This window comes from Ovis aries, chromosome 5, assembly GCF_016772045.2.
Source record: "Ovis aries strain OAR_USU_Benz2616 breed Rambouillet chromosome 5, ARS-UI_Ramb_v3.0, whole genome shotgun sequence".
Classification (NCBI taxonomy): Eukaryota; Metazoa; Chordata; class Mammalia; order Artiodactyla; family Bovidae; genus Ovis; species Ovis aries.
Window position 1 is genome coordinate 91978147 of NC_056058.1, and position 22719 is coordinate 92000865.

Consider the following 22719-nt stretch of genomic DNA (forward strand, 5'->3'; position numbering starts at 1 on the left):
CATTTTGAGCCACATCACTGAACCCAGACTTCTAAAATTCATAGTACAGTTGATCCTTTTTAACTTAAGAAACCACAAGGAAAACAAAGTTTGTCAAAAATACAGAGGATAAGCTTCCAGGTGACCCTGTTCTTACCTCCTCGATCTCGGGCAGCTAAACTTTGACCCCTTCTTAATGTGATGTCCAATTGGTACATTCCGGGCTCAGCCAAAGGGACATCTGCATTACTGGTGCCAGCAGTATTTATTTTCTGAAAAGCAAGAAAGATACAAAAGAATTAAATTTATTATGTCTATTTTCTCCTGTGAGGGACCATGTATAGCTAAGTGCAAACTTTAAAAAACAGTCAATATAATAAATCATCTTGTGAATTCACTCAGTAGTATCATCACCCAGTTCTCTGAAGGTTTCGAAATTCATGAAATTCTTTAGACTCAAAAGTGAGACACAGTAGTTACAGGAATTCTTGTTTTGACTCAGATTAGAACAACAAGTACAATGTGAAAAACATTTCCCATGGAAAGCCCCACATAATTCAACCAAGGAAGACTAACATAGAAATAGTGTCTGAAGTAAAGATACAGGCAGTGATGAATGGAGAATAAAGGCGTGCAAGAGCAGCTGACTTCCACAAAACTGAGCTGAAAATGAAAATGATTTATTCAGGTGACTTTGTTGATTCATTTATCCACGCAAAGGAACTCATCCTGATGGATTACACATGTCTATTTTAGCCCCAACATAAAATATGATATAATTATATAGAAATAAATTCACCCAGCATTTTGACAGTACTTGCAAGAAATAAATTCTCAATAGGGCTAAGTTCCTAATGCTGCTTTCTATGGAATAAAAGTGTACAAGCCATTTTTAGAACAAAAAAAATCTCTGCAAGGCTACCTCTATAGAGTTTCTTTAGCAACAATATACTAGGCATTGAGTAACAATGCACTTGCAAGAGGAATAACATAAGACATTAAAACAACATAAGAGAAACATATAGGAAAAACTTTAGAGATCACACTTTATACTTTCTGACATGTTGAGTACAGTAGGAAAATTTACTTTTCTTTACATGTTTGAGATGATTGGAAATTCTTATTTTTTTTCCAATTCAAAAATAAACATACTTAAAAAAAAACTTTTGAACCTGAATTTTATTGTCACATTTATAAAAGTTGTTAAAATATTAAAATACCACCACCTGATTGAAATGCACACTTTGCCCCATGCATGCATGCATGCTCAGTCACGGACTTCTCTGATTAAATCTTTATTGGTTTCTAACTATCAAGAAATTAAGATAGGGTTGAGATCTGACCTGAGGAAGTAATACGCTCACACAAATGAAATAAAATATTAATAAACTTAAATTAAAAATGGGGTAGAGATTTAAGTCTTAGAGTATCAATTCCCAATTCCACTGAGAACAACAAGTTAACTCAGTTAAGGAAATCAAATGTCCCATAATGTAAGAATATTTAAAAGTATTTTTTATACTCAATAGGAGTCCTCCTCAAGATTCAACAGTATATTCATCTTCTAAATATTGCTTTTATAGCCCAAAATAAAAAACTTAATATATATAAATATACTTCTGTAAATATAAGTATACAGAAGTGTATATATATATATATATATATATATATATATATATATACACACACACTAATTAAGTGAAAGTGACTAACACTTTGACTTCTGGAATGATGAAAGTGAAAGTGTCAGTCAGTTGTGTCCGACTCTTTGAGACCCCATGGACTATGTAAACCACCAGGCTCCTCTGTCCTTGGAATCCTCCAAGCAAGAATACTGGAGTGGGTTGTCATTCCCTATTCCAGGGGATCTTCCCAACCCAGGGACTGAGCCCGGGTCTTCTGCACTGCAGGAAGATTCTTTAACATCAGAACCATCAAATGATATGCATGGATAAGGTAAAATATTATATACCATTTTGGCTTTTAGAGTTCAGTTTTTGTGTGAACAAAGTATTATATTTTGCTCATTATTTCACAATTTATTGAACTTAGAAATATCATGGGCACTTTTTAAATCAGTATATTGAGATCTATCTAGTTTTTTTTTTTTTTTTTGAGATACCTACTTTTCCACAGTGCACAAAAGCTATAATTTCAATTATTTTACTAATGAACATATGAGTTGGCATCAGTATTTGCCACTACAAGAACTTGTGCTTTTATTTTTCTTATAGGATGCATTTTTCCAAAAAGGTTTAAATAGTTCATACTCCTACCGAAAGTGCACGAGTGCCTATTTCCTATACCCTAGTCAGCACTAAACGTTACCAACTTTCAAGTTTTGTGGGTAAAAATATTATCTTTCTTCAAAACACATTTCCAGCACTATGGTAAAGTGTCTTGAATCTAGCATAAATGGCAAGAGTGATAGCTCTTCGTTTGACCACACAGAAGATGCCCACTTGGAAAGAGGAAGCCAACTGATGCCTTCTGACTGCCTTTTCAAAGAACAGTTTGTATGTGGGTTTAACTAATAAGCAAGATTTAAATTAAAATCCAGCAAACATGTAAAGTATTATGTTCTGAGTCTTTCTTGAGGCCCTATTATATATACTGTTTCAAAATAAATGCACTATCAAATATTAAATGTAGTTACGTTCTAAAAAATGGGATAAAATCTATAGGAAAGTAGAAACTTTCTACCCACCCTGCAAACTCTTTTAGTGTTTTTACTTTCAAGGCAGAAAAGTTTGAATGCTCAGATATCTGTGTATTTTTGTAGATTTCATTGCTCTATTCAGCGTTTCTTGGACTTTAGAGAGAATAATTTATAGAGTGCTTCGTTTAACATTTTAAAATGCTTATTGCACTACATGGGAAAATTAAGGACCTTGTGCAGCCATGAAATAAAAAGACGCTTACTCCTTGGAAGAAAAGTTATGACCAACCCAGACAGCAAAGAAAGGCAATGCCAAAGAATGCCCAAACTTACCACACAATTGCACTCATCTCACACGCTAGTAAAGTAATGCTCAAAATTCTCCAAGCCAGGCTTCAGCAATACGTGAACCATGAACTTCCTGATGTTCAAGCTGGTTTTAGAAAAGGCTGAGGAACCAGAGATCAAATTGCCAACATCTGCTGGATCATGGAAAAAGCAAGAGACTTCCAGAAAAACATCTATTTCTGCTTTATTGACTATGCCAAAGCCTTTGACTGAGTGGATCACAAGAAACTGTGGAAAATTCTGAAAGAGATGGGAATACCAGATCACCTGACCTGCCTCTTGAGAAACCTATATGCAGGTCAGGAAGCAACAGTTAGAACTGGACATGGTACAACAGACTGGTTCCAAATAGGAAAAGGAGTACGTCAAGGCTATATATTGTCACCCTGCTTTTTTAACTTACATGCAGAGTACACCAGGAGAAACGCTGGGCTGGAAGAAGCACAAGCTGGAATCAAGATTGCTGGGAGAAATATCAATAACCTCAGATATGCAGATGACACCACCCTTATGGCAGAAAGTGAAGAGGAACTAAAAGCCTCTGGATGAAAGTGAAAGAGGAGAGTGAAAAAGTTGGCTTAAAGCTCAACATTCAGAAAACGAAGATCATGGCATCTGGTCCCATTACTTCATGGCAAATAGATGGGGAAACAGTGGAAACAGTGTCAGACTTTATTTTTTGGGGGGTTCCAAAATCACTGCAGATGGTGATTGCAGCCATGAAATTAAAAGACGCTTACTCCTTGGAAGCAAAGTTATGACCAACCTAGATAGTATATTCAAAAGCAGAGACATTACTTTGCCAACAAAGGTCCATCTAGTCAAGGCTATGGTTTTTCCTGTGGTCATGTATGGATGTGAGAGTTGGACTGTGAAGAAATCTGAGTGCCAAAGAATTGATGTTTTTGAACTGTGGTGTTGGAGAAGACTCTTGAGAGTCACTTGGACTGCAAGGAGATCCAACCAGTCCATTCTAAGGGAGATCAGTCCTGGGATTTCTTTGGAGGGAATGATGCTGAAGCTGAAACTCCAGTACTTTGACCACCTCATGTGAAGAATTGACTCATTGGAAAAGACTCTGATGCTGGGAGGGATTGGGAGCAGGAGGAGAAGGGGACGACCGAGGATGAGATGGCTGGATGGCATCACTGACTCGATGGATGTTAGTCTGAGTGAACTCCTGGAGTTGGTGATGGACAGGGAGGCCTGGCGTGCTGCGATTCATGGGGTCACAAAGAGTCGGACATGACTGAGTGACTGACCTGACTGACTAACTGAGACAGCATATTAAAAAGCAGAGACATTACTTTGCCAACAAAGATTTGTCTAGTCAAGGCTATAGTTTTTCTGGTCGTCATGTGTGGATGTGAGAGTTGGACTATAAAGAAACCTGAGTACTGAAGAATTTGCTTTTGAATTGTGGTGTTGGAGAAGACTCTTGAGAGTCCCTTGGACTGCAAGGAGGTCCAACCATCCTAAAGGAAATCAGTCCTGCATGTTCATTGGAAGGACTGATGTTGAAACTGAAACTCTAATATTTTGGCCACCTGATGTGAAGAACTGACTCATTGGAAAAGACCTTGATATTGGGAAAGATTGAAGGTGAGAGGAGAAGGGGATCATGGAGGATGAGATGGTTGGATGGCATCACTGACTCAGTGGACATGAGTTTGGGTAAGCTCTGGGAGTTGGTGATGGACAGGGAGGCCTGGTGTGCTGCAGTCCATGGGGTCGCAAAGAGTTGGACACGACTGAGCCACTGAACTCAACTGAAAGGTAATTTAATTACATTAGGTTCTCCAGTTTTGCTGTTTGAAAATTTAACACCTAGTTAAGAGACAACTTCACTGGATTTATATTTATTGGCTTTTAAAAACCTGAATAATATTCAATTTAAAAACCTGTGTGTATTTACAGATCACATTTTTTCTCTATCCCTTTCTCTTATGACAGACATTTAGGTTACTTTCATATTTTGGCTACTGTGAATAATGCTGTAATAAAGGTGGTAGTGCAGGTATCTCTCCAGGAAATTGATTTCATTTCCTTCAGATGTATCCACCTTCCCCATCTTGTTCTCCATGTACTCCTGCTCAGTCTTGAAGGACCATTTCATGCAGTTCAGTTCAGTTGCTCAGTCGTGTCCAACTCTTTGAGACCCCATGAACAGCAGCACACCAGGCCTCCCTGTCCATCACCAACTCTCGGAGTTCACTCAGACTCATGCCCATTGAGTCGGTGATGCCATCCAGCCATCTCATCCTCTGTAGCCCCCCTTCTCCTCCTGCCCTCAATCTTTCCCAGCATCAGGGTCTTTTCAAATGAGTCAGCTCTCCGCATCAGGTGGCCAAAGTATTGGAGTTTCAGCTTCAACATCAGTCCCTCCAATGACCATTTCATTAACACTTTATATATCTCTGATTCATGATCATATAAACACTCTGTTCTCTGTTGTTAAAAGTTTAAGGATCTGAGCACAAAGTGGGATGGAGACTATGAGGACAGAAGATGCCTTTAAGGTCACGAGAGCCAGCTGAGTAGACACAAACATGGAGCTCTGTGACAAATCTGGCTGCTCCACGGGTACTTTGGCCTCTCTCCTCTCCTGCGTCCATGGATGGCATCTAATCTGTTTCAGCACCTTTAGTCAAGAGACTCCTTCTCAATACACTGCTTTAAGCCAAAATTAACAATTGATTACTATTACACTTAAACCATGTCCACTCAAGAGGTAGGATTAAAGATAGACTATAATATAACGGAGTCATTAAGTCACTGGGAGAGCAGGCAAGAAAGCCCAATTATTATGGGAAAAGAATCTGAGGCAGCTTCATAGCAATGACAATAGAGCAGTTTGAAAACAGGAGTAAGACTTGACAAAGAAAGACCTAGGAGAAGGGAGGATGGGAATATCAACGCGAGCCCAACACTGAGTAGTCACAAGAGGGTGCCTCAGTGGATTTGTGAGAAATAAGGTAGAAAGGAAGACTGATGTTCAGTCATGCCAGCCTGAGCAGAGTTTCCAACTATGGGCAACAGGAAACTCTCACGGGCTCTTGAAGAACGAAGCAATACAGCCAGGACTCATTGAATAAACATTTACTGCCTGTCTTTCATGTTTCCTGCTCTGGATAACGTGACTAGATTTCAGAGAGAAACAAAACTCAGCCTTTCCTCTATGTAAGTTGGATGAGAGTAGAGAAACTCTGTGGATCCCAGAATTATTTTAAAGGTTTTATGAAAGTTTAAGTCACAAGGGCTTGATCTAGTCAGTGGTAATGGAAATAAAAGATGACTGAGAGAGATATAGAAGAGGGTCAGTCAACTGAATTGTCAACTGACAAGATGGAGGAGATACGGGAAAAGGACAGATGAGTCACACAGAAGTTTGAGCTGAGCTGCTGGGAGACTGGTAGTGTCAGGAAGAGAGAGCAGAAAAGAGAGGAGTAGCAGGTTCCAGGCCACCTCTGGTTCAACCTGTAAGGATACCCCCATTCCTGGAAAAAAGAAAGTCAAGAACTTGACAGATCTAGAGATATGTCTCCCCTCAGGCTCACTGAAATGGTACCAAGAGGAAAACTGGGTTATGGAGGGATATTAGAAATACAGTTTTTATGGGTAGAAAGCATCTTTTTCAAATATATAAGTTCTCAAATATAAGGACATATTAGGAAAGATGTGTCTGAAGTACCAGGTACATACACAGCTCTAAATTTTTTTTTTTAAGATTTAACATTTATCTATTACAGGAAATTCAAATATTCCCTCCCTCTCACTAAACTGCCATGTCCCACATTTAGATGGATGTTGCTATTTTTTAACCACTTTATCGAGGTGTGATTGATATGTTAAAGCCGTACATATGTAATTTATACAACTCCATGAGTGTGGGAATAGGTAGACATCTGTGAAACCGTCACCACTATCAAGGCCAAAAACCCACATCCATCCCCTTCCAGAGGTTCCTCCCACCTTTTTATTGTTCTGATTATTATTTGTATGTATATGTGAGTGCATATCTATGTATGTGGTAAGAACACTTAACATGAAATCTACTGTCTTAGAATGTTTTAAGTGTGCAATACAGTACTGTTACTTATGGATAATACGATAGAGAGTAGCTCTCCAGGCCTTATTCATCCTGCAGTGAAATTCTGTTCACTTTGACCATTAACTCCCCATTCTCTCCTCCTCCCCTAGTCCCTGCCAACCACCATTCTCCTCTCTGCTTCTATGAGTTTTACTATTTTAGATTTTATATATAAGGGAAGGTGCCCAGAACAGGCTATTCGAAGGTAGGTCTCAGAAGTGCTCAGTAATTCGGGACGGATAGGACCCCACTCAGGGTGTCATGGACCCCCCTGCATAAGATAGGTAGGGTGAGAAGGAGTGGGAAGTGTTCTAAGGGTTGAAAGAAACCGACGGGTTGAAAGAAACCCCCCCTTAGTGAAGGGTAGATGGGTTGAAAGAAACCCCCCTTGGCAAAGCTAAAAACCTTGACAAGGCAGACTTCTCTATAAGACTTAATTTTCTGACACGGGTAACAGTGAGTCAAAAGAACGACAACTCGTTATAGAACTAATTTTGCAACTGTTAAACAAAAGAGAAATTAAAGTTAAAAAGGCTAGTATTTTTTGGACTCAGAGGGAGAGGGAGAGGGTGGGATGATTTGGGAGAATGACATTCTAACATGTATACTATCATGTGAATTGAATCGCCAGTCCATGTCTGACGCAGGATGCAGCATGCTTGGGGCTGGTGCATGGGGATGACCCAGAAAGATGTTATGGGGAGGGGAGGTGGGAGGGGGGTTCATGTTTGGGAATGCATGTAAGAATTAAAGATTTTAAAATTTAAAAAATAAAAAACAAAAAAAAAAAAAAAAAAAAAAAAAGGCTAGTGTTCAATTCCTTTTTTAAATTCGTACAAGAGCAAAGTCCTTGGTTTCCAGAAAAGGACACTGTTAATTCGGATACTTTGATAAAGGTAGGGAAACAGCTAAAAACTTATTATACTTTGCATGAGCCAGAAAAAGTTCCTGTAGATGCTTTTGCTCTGTGGAATATGATTAGAAATGTTCTGGAGCCCCATCATGAGGCTGTTTGATAGCCTATGGGAGAGGCTATAGTGGTGGATGGTAGTGGGTCTCCACTTTCTATGCAGATCATATTTTCTGCCATTAACAAACAAAAAGAGGGAAACTATGCTCCACCTCCGGAGGAAGGAAAGGGCTTACAGGACGCTGCAGCCAGGCGCCCTGGTGAGCCCCCCCACCCCTACACAAACCTTTAAAAAATTTATCCACCATTTTCTGATTTAAGACGACCACCGACCACCGCCACCTCCGCTTGCCTCCAAAGCCTCCCAGAACACTGCCTAAGGTTGAAAAAGATAGGGAGAATTTTTTTAAACAAAGGAGCTTTTAAAACAGAGCCTGCTCCTTGCAGAAAACCCACTCAGGGGGGCCTCACCCAAGCAAAAAAAAAAAAAAAAAAAGAAAGAAAGAAAAAAAATCATAATAAAAAGGATTCTACAAATAAAAAATGTTTCTCTTATGGCCAAATAGAGCATTTTTGCTGGCAATGTCCTGCTAAATGGAGACAACAAGTCACGACAATCAATCCCAGGTAGCTCAGGATTAGACCTCAGCTCCACCACCACAATATTAACCCCTGATAACGCTGGTTACTCCGATTCCAACGGGAGTGGCTGGCCCCCTGCCTGAGGGCAATGTAGGACTTGTGCTAGGGCCTAGCTTGCTTTCTTTTCAAGGAATTTTGGTGGTGCCTGGTGTAATAGAGATTCTGATTATACTGAGGAAATTAAAGTTTTGATCTTGCCACCTACTAAAACTGTGCAAAATTAATAAAGGTTAAAGAATAACACAGCTTTTGCTTTTACCTTATTATCAGACAAGAAAAACCTTGACTTCTCAAGCTAGGGGCCCCAGAGGGTTTGGATCTAGTGATCTAGCTTTTTGGGTGCAGGAAATTACAGCTTCTAGGCCTTTAAAAGATTTTTTAATTCAAGGAAATAAAATGTCAGGGCTGTTAGAAACTAGAGAAGATGTCTCTTGCATTGCTGGGAAAGACTGGCCCAGCTTCTGGCCCACACATACTACTGAAAATGAGTTGGTGGGATTAGAGAAAGTGGTATGCAGGATGGGGGTGCTGTAGAGGAAAAGGTGACGGAGAGTTTAGAATCTTGGAGAGTAGTGAGTTCCCTGTTGCTGGAGGTATTAAAGCAGGCACCGGTGGTGCAAGTTTCTTGTCTTGAGACTTTATTAGCTTTCCATGTAAACCAAGTTATTCAGCCTCTTTTCTCCACTAATTTTCCTACGACACTATTGTTTCCTAATCTCTCTTTTCTAATCAAATAGTCCTTTCTAAGATGCCGACTCTGTCCCCTCTTCGAATTCCCTGGATCCACCGGGGCTGGACCCCGGCAAGGGAAGTCATACAGTATTTGTCCTTCCGCGACTGACTTTTTTCACTGGGCTTAATGCTTTCTGGGTTTCCCAGGTGGCCCTCGTGGTAAAGAATCCACCAGCCAATGCAAGTGACGCATGAGATGTGAGTTCACTATCTGGGTTGGGAAGATCCTTTGGAGGAGCAAATGGCGACTCACTTCAGTATTCTTGCCTAGAAAAACCCACTGAGGAGGCTGGTGGGCTATAGTCCATGGGGTCGCAAAGAGTTGGACACGACTGAGCGCACACACAATGTTCTCCAGGTCCATTCACGTTGTCGCAAATGGCAGATTTTCCTCCTTTCATAAGGTTGGATAATATTCCACTGTACATATACACCAAAGTTTTTTTTATCCAACAACGGATATTTTGGCTGTTTTCATATCTTGGATATTGTGAATAATGCTGCAATAAACATCTCTTTAAGGTTCTGATTTAAATTTCTTTGTATAAGTACCCAGAAGGGGGGCTGTTGAATCATATGAAACCTTAAAAGACTCCAAATAGCCAAAGCAACCTTAAGAAAGAAGAACAGAGCTGGAGGCATCACACTTTCTGATTTCAAGCTATACTCCATAGCTGTAGTGACTGAAGCAGGATCACACCACCAAAAATACCAGACAAACAGATCTATGGAACAGAATAAAAAAACCAGAAATAAACCCACACACATACAGTCAACTAACCCTCTATAAGGGCATCAAAAATACAAAGTAGGGAAAGGACAGCATCTTAAATAAAAGATGTTGGTAAGTCTATATATCCACATACAGAAGAATGTAATAAAGCCCTTATCTTATACCAAATGCAAAAATCAACTCAAAATGGATTAATAACAGTGCAAGATCTGAAGTTATAAATTTTCAAGAAGAAAATATAGGGAAAAAGCTCCTTGACAATGGTCTTGGTAATAATTTTGGATATGACCTGAAAAACTCAGGCATTAAAAGCAGGAACAGACAAGTGGGACAACATCAACTTAAAAAGCTTCTGCCTAGCAAAGGAAACAACAAAATGAAAAGACAGCCTATGGAGTGAGAAAAAATATCTGTAAACCATGTATCTGGAAAGGAGTTAATACATAAAATATAAGGAACTCATACAATTCAATAGTAAAAAAAAATTAAAAATGAGCAAGGTCCATCTAGTCAAGGCTATGGTTTTTCCAGTGGTCATGTATGGATGTGAGAGTTAGACTATAAAGAAAACTGAGAGCCAACGAATTGATGCTTTTGAACTGTGGTGTTGGAGAAGACTCTTGAGAGTCCCTTGAACTGCAAGGAGATCCAACCAGTCCATCTTAAAGGAGATGAGTGCTGGGTGTTCATTGGAAGGACTGATGCTGAAGCTGAAACTCCAACACTTTGGCCACCTGGTGCAAAGAGCTGACTCACTTGAAAGACCCTGATGCTGAGAAAGATTGAGGGCAGGAGGAGAAGGGGACGACAGAAGATGAGATGGTTGGATGGCATCACTGACTTAATGGGCAGTTTGGGTAAACTCCGGCAGTTGGTGATGGACAGGGAGGTCTGGCGTGCTGCGGTTCATGGGGTTGCAAAGAGTCAGACACGACTGAGCGACTGAACTGAACTGAAGGATCTGAATAGATATTTCTCTAAAGAAGACATATGAATGACCAACAGGAACATGAAAAGTTGTTCAATATCACTAATTATCAGGGACCTGAAAAACAAAACTATGCCTGTTAGAAAGGCTAGTATGAAAGAAAAAAAAAAGATAAATGCTAGTGAAGACAGAAAGAAGAAATAACCCTTGTATACTTTTGGTGGGAATGTAAAAGAAGTAAGCTTAAATTTTAAAATCTGGAGTTCTGGGCTGTGAAAGTGTTGCACTCAATATGCCAGCAAATTTGGAAAACTCAGCAGTGGCCACAGGACTGGAAAGGGTCAGTTTTCAATCCAATCCCAAAGATAGGCAATGCCAAAGAATGCTCAAACTACCACACAATTGCACTCATCTCACACGCTAGTAAAGTAATGCTCAAAATTCTCCAAGCCAGGCTTCAGCAACACGTGAACCATGAACTTCCTGATGTTCAAGCTGGTTTTAGAAAAGGCTGAGGAACCAGAGATCAAATTGCCAACATCCGCTGGATCATAGAAAAAGCAAGAGAGTTCCAGAAAAACATCTATTTCTGCTTTATTGACTATGCCAAAGCCTTTGACTGAGTGGATCACAAGAAACTGTGGAAAATTCTGAAAGAGATGGGAATACCAGACCACCTGACCTGCCTCTTGAGAAATCTGTATGCAGGTCAGGAAGCAACAGGTAGAACTGGACATGGAACAAAAGACTGGTTCCAAATAGGAAAAGGAGTATGTCAAGGCTGTATATCGTCATCCTGCTTATTTAACTTCTATGCAGAGTACATCATGAGAAACGCTGGACTGGAAGAAACACAAGCTGGAATCAAGATTGCCGGGAGAAATATCAATAACCTCAGGTATGCAGATGACACCACCTTTATGGCAGAAAGCGAAGAGGAACTAAAAAGCCTCTTGATGAAAGTGAAAGAGGAGAGTGAAAAAGTTGGCCTAAAGCTCAACATTCAGAAAACAAAGATCATGGCATCCGGTCCTATCACTTCATGGCAAATAGATGGGGAAACAGTGGAAACAGTGTCAGACTTTATTTTTTGGGCTCCAAAATCACTGCAGGTAGTGATTGCAGCCATGAAATTAAAAGACGCTTACTCCTTGGAAGAAAAGATATGACTAACCTAGATAGTATATTCAAAAGCAGAGACATTACTTTGCCGACTAAGGTCCATCTAGTCAAGGCTATGGTTTTTCCTGTGGTCATGTATGGATGTGAGAGTTGGACTGTGAAGAAGGCTGAGCACCGAAGAATTGATGCTTTGGAACTGTGGTGTAGGAGAAGACTCCTTGGACTGCAAGGAGATCCAACCAGTCCAAGGAGATCAGCCCTGGGATTTCTTTGGAGGGAATGATGCTAAAGCTGAAACTCCAGTACTTTGGCCACCTCATGCAAAGAGTTGACTCATTGGAAAAGACCCTGATGCTGGGAGGGATTGGGGGCAGGAGGAGAAGGGGACGACAGAGGATGAGATGGCTGGATGGCTTCACTGCCTTGATGGACGTGAGTTTGAGTGAACTCTGGGAGTTGGTGATAGACAGGGAGGCCTGGTGTGCTGTGATTCATGGGGTCGCAAAGAGTCGGACAGGACTGAGTGACTGAACTGAACTGAACTGAGGCACACTTGGAGGTTTAGGAGGTTTCTACAATAATCCTCAATTTAAGTTTTGGGACTGTTGAAGCCAAAAAGCAGATGCAATATCTGAAACTGAAAACTACAACATAAGTAAAAATGTGTAGCCTTGTCAGGTCACTTGTAGGAAAGTCAAAACGAGACTGGAAGAGAGGGACCCTGAGAATGTGAAAGGAAGCACCCGCACCTTCTACTCCATCAAGGCACCGTTTCTAAAAAACTCTCCCTCTAATGTTCCTGGCTTGCTTCACCTAGAACAGTTATCATGCATGTGATGTCAAATTTCCTCATACCAAACCATTCTTTCCCTTATTTTATATGAACTAGTGGTTCTCAACCTCAAGGGCTTTGAGTAAGCACCCAGAAACTTTGAGGGGGTGGGACTCGGCTATCAATATTTTTCTTACAGTAAGTAAAGTAAAGTCCGACTCTTTGCGACCGCATGGACTGTAGCCTATCAGACTCTTCCATCCATGGGATTTTCCAGGCAAGAGTGCTGGAGTGGATTGCCATTTCCTTCTCCAGGGGATCTTCCCGACCCAGGAATCAAAGCCGGGTCTCCTGCATTGCAGGCAGATGCTTTACCATCTGAGCCACCAGGGAAGCCCTATCCTCTGATTATTTCAATTACCACCCTAGCTTGACTCATTGTGCCATTGTGCCAGTTCTAAAAGCATATCTTTGAAGAAGTTTATATACAAAGAATTTCCAGACTTTTAAAATTTTTATCATGAAACACTTGTGGAATATATGTAGGAATCCACAAAGGGTCACTGTGACTTTGAGTTCTGCTGCTCATAAGACCTTTTCCCTAACAGAAGAAAGCTTCCACCAGAAGATAGAATGGTACTGATGAATTCAAAGTGGGGTTACTATGTTAGCTGGGGGTGGTTGATCCTTATTATCAAGAGGAAATAGTTATTGCAGCAGTACACAGAAAAGGAGAAGTATGTCTGCATTTGGGGAGATTTTCTTGGGTGTTCCTAGTACCGCCATGCCCACTGGACTGTAGATTGGTTAAGCTGTTTCAGGCTTAGTGTAGCTCTTTGTGAAAGTGAGTAAAGTCGCTCAGTTGTGTCCAACTCTTTGCGACCCCATGGACTATAGCCTACCAGGCTCCTCTGTCCATGGGATTTTCCAAGCAATAGTACTGGAGTGGACTGCTATTTCCTTCTCCAGGGGATCTTCCCAACCCAGGGATTGAACCCAGGTCTCCCACATTGTAGACAGACACTTTACTGTCTAAGCCACCTTTGTCTATCCACAAAATCCACTTCATGAAAGTAGAAAAGTTCATGAAAGCTTTGCCATTTTTGACTTCTAAAATTTAAGAACCTTATTAAGGATATCAAGAGGTATCCTCGAAGACTTCTACTTAGTCATTACCAGTTTCTACTGTGGAAAAAGGGACTTCAAAATGGAGTTGGTATTGCCAAAGAGCTATTTAAAATGGAGCCAAGAGACCATTAAGGAAGCAGGGTTTAAGCCTGCCCTCACTGGGTGGAAGGATAAACTTTTAAACTGCTCCAAACCACAAATATTCCAGGGATATTGCGAGAAAACCTGCAACTTGTCATAAAACCAGACTTCCACCTCCCTCTTGTGATACCTTTAGCAACCAAATATGTATAGATAAGAACAGCTTCAGCTTGCCAGCACCAATCATAGTTCTTTCGAAACAACTTTTGCAACCTTCACACACCTAAAGTTGGCCTTTATAAAACTCCGCCTTTCCTCTCCTCCTTGAAACACATTTTTTACTCCTACTCAAATCTGTGTCTCCCAAATTAAATTCTAAGACCCCCAATAAAGGCTTTATTTCTTTGCAGCTCTGCTGTGATGAATCTTGTTCAACACTACTTAGTCATCTCTCCTCGTTTCTATGACATTAGCAAAATTCTCACAGTGAAATCACCATTAAATGGAAATAAAAGGTTTTCAAAATTTAATTTGTCAAAAACAGAATTCAGAAGTCACTGGAATATTCAAAGTTCAGTGACTAAAGAAGCTCAAGGATTCACTTGTCAAGGGGACATTATAATTAGTTAGAGTTCAACTCAGCAACTTCAGAAAGCGAACCCACATAGAATGAGGAAAATCTGGGCCAACCAGTGGGCATCCTCCACTAAAGATGCTGCTCAGAGGCTCTGTATCCACAGCCCCACCTAACGGGACAGCTTATGCTTGAGTCTATGTACACTGAACTTCCTTGCCCCTGTTCATAGCTGATTAGAGCTGGAGACCTAAACTAGAGGCAGACAATGAATAGGCTGGTCAGTGATAGGTGGTTAGTCAGCAAAATTGTTATTAGGCAAAGGCTGTTTGGGCCAAGCTCAGAGAGAAGTTGAAAGTGCCTGCTAAAGTTACTTAGGAGACGATCAAGAGACTGGAGAGGTCATGAAGGCCTACAGATGACCCCAAATTAGAAAACAGGTGCTCTAACTATAATGAAGTATGGGGTGGAAAAAATAGAGGGTAGAATATAACTTCATAGGAGGACATTCAGACAGATCAACTAACCAAAGTGCAGTATGCCAACAGCTGGGCAGGAGAGTAAAAGATCCAGGAACTCCCACTGCCGAAGGCCCAGAGCAGCTGGCAGGCCAGGGCAGGCTGCTCTGGACTCTTCTCTCTCTCTCTGACCCCCAGTCACCCTTCTCAACTCCCTTGGGGAGAGACAGCTGAAGTGAGCCCTTGGCTTTGACAATAGAATAGAGTGGGAAAAGAAAAGAGCAACAAGAATGAGCAAAAGAAGCAGAGAAACGAGAAAGCAGCAAGTAACACGGGAAATCCACGCACTGCCAGAGAGCAATGCTATGGGAGACAGTAGACGGCAGAGAGGCTGCAGAGAGACAGAAATGGCCCCGTGCCTTCCAATTCTCCCTCCCCGGTACCCTGCAGTGATCATGGATGTTCACATACAGATGCCCCTGTGACGCCAGCTCCCCACCCAGACAGAGCTCCAACAAGGGCATCGCCCTGCAGTTACCAAGCGAGGAAAACTTAGTGTTTCCATGAACATTTTCAACAAGAACTGGGGGAAAGGTTTACAGTAAAGGTAAATACATAATCTATCATTCCAACTGGGACACTTTAAAAGAGCAAAAGGGAGTGCCTCTACCAACTGTAAGGCATAAAGCGGCATAAACAAAACTGTCCCAGGTAAACTGCAATATGTGCCAACAGTACCTAACAAGTTAGTGTTCAGGAAACCAGAAAGATAAACTAAGCAGAAAAGGCTGTTCCTCTGGTTTGTTTTTGTTTTGGCTTTTTTTTTTAAAATTTAAATTTATTTATTTTCATTGGCAGCTAATTACTTTACAATATTGTATTGGTTCTGCCATACATCAACATGAATCCGCCACGGGTGTACACGTGTTCCCCATCCTGAGCCCCCCTCCCACCTCCCTCCCCATACCATCCTTCTGGGTCATTCCAGTGCACCAGCCCCAAGCATCCTGTATCCTGTATCAAACATAGACTGGCCATTCGTTTCATATACGATATATACATGTTTCAGTGCCATTCCTCCAAATCGTCCCACCCTCTCCCTCTCCCACAGAGTCCAAAAGACTGTTCTATACACCTGTGTCTCTTTTGCTGTCTCACATACAGGGTTATCGTTACCATCTTTCTAAATTCCATATATATGCATTAGTATACTGTATTGGTGTTTTTCTTTCAGGCTTACTTCACTCTGTATAATAGGCTCCAGTTTCATCCACCTCATTAGAACTGATTCAAATGTATTCTTTTTAATGGCCAAGTAATATTCCATTGTGTATACGTACCACAGCTTTCTTATCCATTTATCTGCTGATGGACACCTAGGTTGTTTCCATGTCCTGGCTATTATAAAAAGTGCTGCGATGAACATTGGGGTACATGTGTCTCTTTCAGTTCTGGTTTCCTCAGTGTGTATGCCCAGAAGTGGGATTTCTGGGTCATAAGGCAGTTCTATTTCCAGTTTTTTAAGGAATCTCCACACTGTTCTCCATAGTAGCTTCACTAGTTTGCATTCCCACCAACAGTGTAAGAGGGTTCCCTTTCTCCACACCCTCTCCAGCATATATTGCTTGTAGACTTTTGGATCACAGCCATTCTGACTGGCGTGAAATGGTACCTCTCTGTTTTTGAACTGAACTACAACCCTGGGTTTAATTCTGGGATTTTGACTTTGTAATAGCCCAAATCAAACCCAATGAACTTACAAATTTTCAAGGCCCTCTAAATAGCAGTATTTCACTCTCCTGAAAAAGTATGAAATTCAGTCCTCCCCAAGCATCTTTGCTGGGACTCCCACAACACTGGTTGCTCACCCTTGACTTGTCTGCTAATTGTTTCTCTGCAGCATCGCTGCGTTGCCACAGATGGCCTTTCCACCTACACATACAGGATATAAAATAATTGGAACCAAAGGAAAGCGAATAAAATTCCTTTTTCCAACCCTCTTGTATGGACCATTCCTTTTGTAATTCGACCTTGTAACCAACTTTTGTGTAACAAGAGGCAAATTCTGATGATGAAAGGGCAGGCTTGATATCAACTATTTAATTTCAGCCAAAGATACTTATTCTTTTGCATCTTTTTTTCCCCTTTAATCTTTAAAATGGGATAAAATTCCATGCAAAGGACTGTTTTGATTATGAGATAAAATATGTAAAAACACTTTGCAAATTATTTGAATATATGTAGCTATTGGGGGCAGGTGATGAAAAGAGCGATCATAAAATAGAGGAAGGATGACAGGAATCAGAACACAAAGTCTTGTATCTAAGACCTGGTTATATTATTAAGGTGCTCTGAGGCAGAGGGAAAATTTGTTGAGGTCTATGACCCTAATTTTCTTCTTCCTAAAACAATAAAATAAAAAGAGACTCTGTGAAAATTAAAAAAAAAATCATGTAACTTAATGTAAAGAGGATTTTTCTTGATTTTTTAAAAGAATAATATATATTATGTGTGTATGGAGCTTCCCAGGTGGCACTGGTGGTAAGAACCTGCCTGCCAAAGCAGGAGATGGAAGAGAGGAGGGTTCGATCCCTGGGTTGGGAAGATCCCCTGGAGGAGGACATGGCAACCCACTCCAATCCTCTTGCCTGGCGAATCCCATGGACAGAGGAGTCTGGTGGGCTGCAGTCCCTGGGGTCACAAAGACTCAGATGTGACTGAAGTGACTGAGCACACCCAGCACAGAGATTAGAAAGCAGATTCTGCTTGGTTTGCCTCTTCCACTTTCAGAACTATGATACTAATTAATAACTGTTATCGTTACGATTTCAGCAAAATAATGTTTGTGAGACCTGAGAGCAAGACAGATTTTATTTGTACTAACTCTTCTGACCTTCTGTCTTTTGGTGAATTCCCAAGCATGCTCTTTCTTCCCCCTAAAAAACCAAATTGCATTAAAAAGTGCAGGATTACTTTTTTTTTTTTTTAACTCAAAAAGAAAGGACTTGTCACAAGAAGGCATAACATACCAGCTTGCTATGAGTTCTTGTGCCAATAAGTATTAAAATAGATTAGGCCAGTTCTATTATTTCCAAAATTGGGGCATATGCAGAGGAAAACATTTCCTTTTAGAGGATTTGAACTTTTGAGATTCTAACAATTTCAGAGAGAGAAGCTAGCGTAACAGATGTTACATTGATGCTAAACATTTGGGACTTTGCTCAAAAATACTTTGAGTGTTTACATGTACTCCCATCTATAAATCTTGCGACACACAGATCCATAGCCTCACTGGCTTTTACGATTAAACAAAAATGCCTTCTTATCAGACTTAAATGCATATACCTCCTTCCTTTGGAATAATTTCACTACTTTTACTTTTTTTCCGTGAATTACAAGTACTTTTGAGTTCCTTTATCAGAACTCTATTAAACCAATGAATCAAAGTAAGATTTTAGTGTTTCTATCAGGTATCAACTTTGTTTGAATGTCCTATTGTTCCTTCTGGTAAAATTACATAGGTATCTTGAAAAAGCTCTAGATAGAATAAAAGAAGTAGTAGAGTTCATGCTAACATTTGATTTTCTTGAAAGAAAACCATGGTGATAGTAACTTGTCTAAAAAAAAAAACATTAGCAAACTTTAGTAATTAATCTCCACCTCCCCACAATACCCCAACTACCCAAAGTTCACCTCATCTTCATTCAGGATTTAATTTATTCACTCACTCACTATTTTTTTCATCCCCTTCTGGATCCCCAGCACCAAGTGAATGTTATAGAGAACAAAGAAAGATGTTTGAACATATTCTTTTCCTTCAAAGACTCTCCTAGAGACAGTGTTGCACTTAAAGTTTAAATGCTAACATAGCAAAGCAAGATAAGAGGTGTTTCATGGCAGGAAAATAAGCAGCCCTCTATTTCTTTGACCTGCTGCTTCTCCTTTCTGCTCTACGTGTGGGTTTGAGGTATAAATCTAGCACCAATGATACTTGGACCCAAGCAGGCAATGGTGAAGTCCTAACAATTATATTTTGAACATGTTTCTTTGGTCAACTTCTACTGCTCTAGTCTATACCATAAATATCTTTTGGGTAGCCAAATGCAATCACCTCCTGCCTGCTCTCAGACTCTGATCTCTTCTGCTCACTGATTCACTTAAGATGGTCCCTGAGGACTGTGTCTAACCACGTGAGCAAATGCTTAGGAAAAAACAGTGACATGAAAAATATAATGCAAAACTATGTACACAGTGAAATTAACTAGGCTAAATATACCTATATAGTGGGGAAAAGGGAGGAAATCTAACAATGCATAAGCGGGCTAGTCTGTGGATGAGAGTAAAGGTAATTTTAGTTTCCTCCTATTTTTCAGAAATTTTCAAACTTTCTACAAGTGGATGGTATGTACTGTTCTAATAATTAAGAATTAAAAAGAAAAATAATGCTATTCTCTGCTGCTTTTACTCTTTGAAAACAGTGTTAAGGATTCTATGGAATGGAGTTTTATAAATTTGCTTTGATAAACACCTTCACACTGGGCAAAGCACATCAATGTACCACTCTCATTTACATATGAGTTCAATATGAAACTCATGCGTAAATTTTCCTCTTCAACAATCTCATGGCCACAGGTGCACAGCTGTGGCTGAAACAGGATCTTGTGCACTCACTTGTGCAAATAGCATGTTATTGCTCACAGGTATAACCAAAGCACAAACATGGAACTGCCTCAGAACGTGGCACAACGTAGCCTTCCGTGAAAACTGTGATTTCCTTTAATTATTTACTATCTTTGAAAACCCTGCAGAAAAAGAGTTTTCAAGCTACAAAATAAATAACACCATATTGGATTATAATATGGTAGATTATATGATATTGGATTCAAAGTATATTATATTATATTTTCAAGGTATACAATGAATATACATGATTCCATACTGATATAAGTAAATGATTTGTATAAATAAATAGATAAATCAATGAGGAATAACGGCTAAATCTACAGTACAGAAGAATTCAAAATAATTCATGTAAGTACTGCTCCTAAGGATGTCAATCACCACCTCTTAAGTGTGGGGCATTCACAGTGAGTGTCTTCCAAATAGTACAGTTTAGAGAAACCCAGCCAATACTATCTCAACCAGGGGATCAAGGTTAAAATCACTGCTGATAAACCATATGAACAGTATGCTCCTTTAATGGCTTGCAATGAGAATGGTACTCTACCTCTGCGGTCTTCCTTCAAAGCACATAACCTCTGTCTGACCATGAGAAAAACATCAGAAAAACTCAAACTGAAAGACATGCTATAAAATATCTGACCCACAGAACTCAAAACTGTCAAGGTCATCAACAACCAAAAAAGCCTGAAAAATGGACACAGTCATGAGAAGCCTCAGGAGACATGAAAGCTAAATAAAACGTGGCATTCTGGATGTGATCCAGGAACATAAAGGATTTTACGTGAAAATAAAGGTCTGAATAAAGGATGGCCTTTAGCGCATATTAATGGATCAATATTGGTTCATTAGTTGTGACAAAGGTACCATAACAATGTCAGACGTTAACAACAGGGAAAGTTAGGTGTGAGGTATATGAAAATTCTTTCTAGCTTCATAATTTTTTTTGTAAACCTAAAATAGCTTCATAATTTTTTTTGCAAACCTAAAACTATTCTAAAACAATAAGCTTAATTTTCAAAAAGCTTCCATACAGCTAATTCTTTTGTGTAGATAACCTAGTGTTTGATGGGGGCAACCCTTCTAATTTGGTCTTTGCTTAGTAAGTATAATGATACATTTCAAAGAAGGCATGTCAGTGACTGATTCACCTAACCCACCTCAGCAGCAGCCCTTTGCCCTTCTCTCATTTCACAGGTAATTGGGGGTGATGTATTTAAGGGATACTGTTGCACATTAATTATGTTCAATAAAAATAATTTCAGAGTAGAGCCACTGCAAATATTTTAACCACAGGTAACTGAAAAGGATGTTCCCAATCACCACACATTAGGCTCTCAGTTCACAAGACTTGGGTTTTTCTTCTTTTGCCTCCATAAAACTAACTTTACTTCCAGCAAATAACCTATTCTTTTCGACACTCAAGCTCTCATCTGTAGAAAGAGGAGGTTGATCTATATTACTTTCAAATTTCCTTCTTGCTTTCAGAAGGCAGCAGACTCTAGTCAATTAAAAAAAAATATGGCTCTGTCACTCTAAGGCTTAGGTTCTCACCTTAAAAAGTGGGGATAAAAATGGTTCCTACCTGATAGAGTTGTTGTGGAGATTGTTTAAATAAACAATTACTAATATGTACAAAACACTTAGTTGAACACATAATATTTTAATCCTGCCTTTGTGTGCTTAAAATGAGAGCCTGATTACAGATAAGGACATAAACTAGATAACGTCAAAAACAGATTCGTACCTAAAATAGTTGAGGCTTTAAGATGCACTCACAAAGGAAGTGCTTTACAGGAGAAAAGTCTGAGCAGTTGTAGGAAGTCATGTGTCAGGGATAAATACTGAGGTTGCTCTGTTTTCACAGACCTTCAGAATCCTTTGCCCATGAATTGGAATGCTCTCCCTTGAGTACAGGTTGGTGAGGAAAGCATGTCATTCTCAATTATTCTTACCAACAGTGGGTGAGAGGGCTGTGGGCTGAGGCCTGAATAATAAAGATGAGGAATCAAAAACACACTTCTGTTTCCTTTTGAAATGTGCTTTTACATTTGCTTGTGAGATTTACAATTCTAAAATGTCACACCACAGGAGGACTGTTAATTTTATTTACTCAGTACACAAGTCTGTCATAGAGAAAGATAACATTATAAGGGTTTTCCATAAATAAATAAAATCTATTGGATTAATACATGTTAGAGCAGGATCTACTATGGATAAATTGTAGATCCTAGAAATCATCCAGAGTTGAATATAATAGCTTAGAATATAATAGCTAAACATAATGAAAATTATAAGCTTAAATTATTCACTTAATTGATACTCTTCAAGCATTCCGAATGTTAGACCAAAGCGTACAACAGCTTGCTTTTTCAGTACTATTTGCAAAAAAGAAGTAAACTGCCAAAAACATGATCTCTATCATATGAGTGGATAATAATGATGTTAGGTATTATTTCTAATTTTTTAAAAAAACTTCCTTACAGCTTAGCATTAAGCCAATAATCTAAAATTGCCAAAAGTTTCTCAGTAGTATTCAGCATAGGGAATCTCTGACTTATTACAGAATTATATACTATTCACGTTGGCAGGAGACTTATGTGTTTTTGCTTTGTTTTGTTTTCCTGAAATTACACTGCTTCTCACAGCAATTTTAACAAGCTTTGGGGCTATGAGTGTTCCCTGAGCCCTCACAGGGACACAGATAACTTCCTGCTGGGCAATGATAGCCCTCTCCTGGGCTTCCCTGGTGGCTCAGTAGTAAAGAATCACCTGTCAGTGCAGGAGACACAGGAGATTTGGGTTTGATCCTTGGGTTGGGAATATCCCCCTGGAGAAGGAAATGGCAACCCACTCCAGCATTCTTGCCTGGAAAATCCCATG

At 39.8% G+C, this 22719-nt stretch overlaps 1 protein-coding gene across 20 annotated transcripts in view; it reads right to left on the bottom strand.

Annotated features, from left to right (window-relative positions):
* MCTP1 (multiple C2 and transmembrane domain containing 1) overlaps window positions 1-22719 on the bottom strand; it is a 556599-nt gene that overhangs the window by 304767 nt on the left and 229113 nt on the right. For all 20 annotated transcript variants that reach the window (XM_042250767.2, XM_060416015.1, XM_042250765.2 and 17 more), the window contains exon 2: window positions 137-251. In XM_042250767.2, coding sequence (XP_042106701.1) covers window positions 137-251 — 115 coding nt within the window. The remainder of the gene's footprint in view (window positions 1-136; window positions 252-22719) is intronic.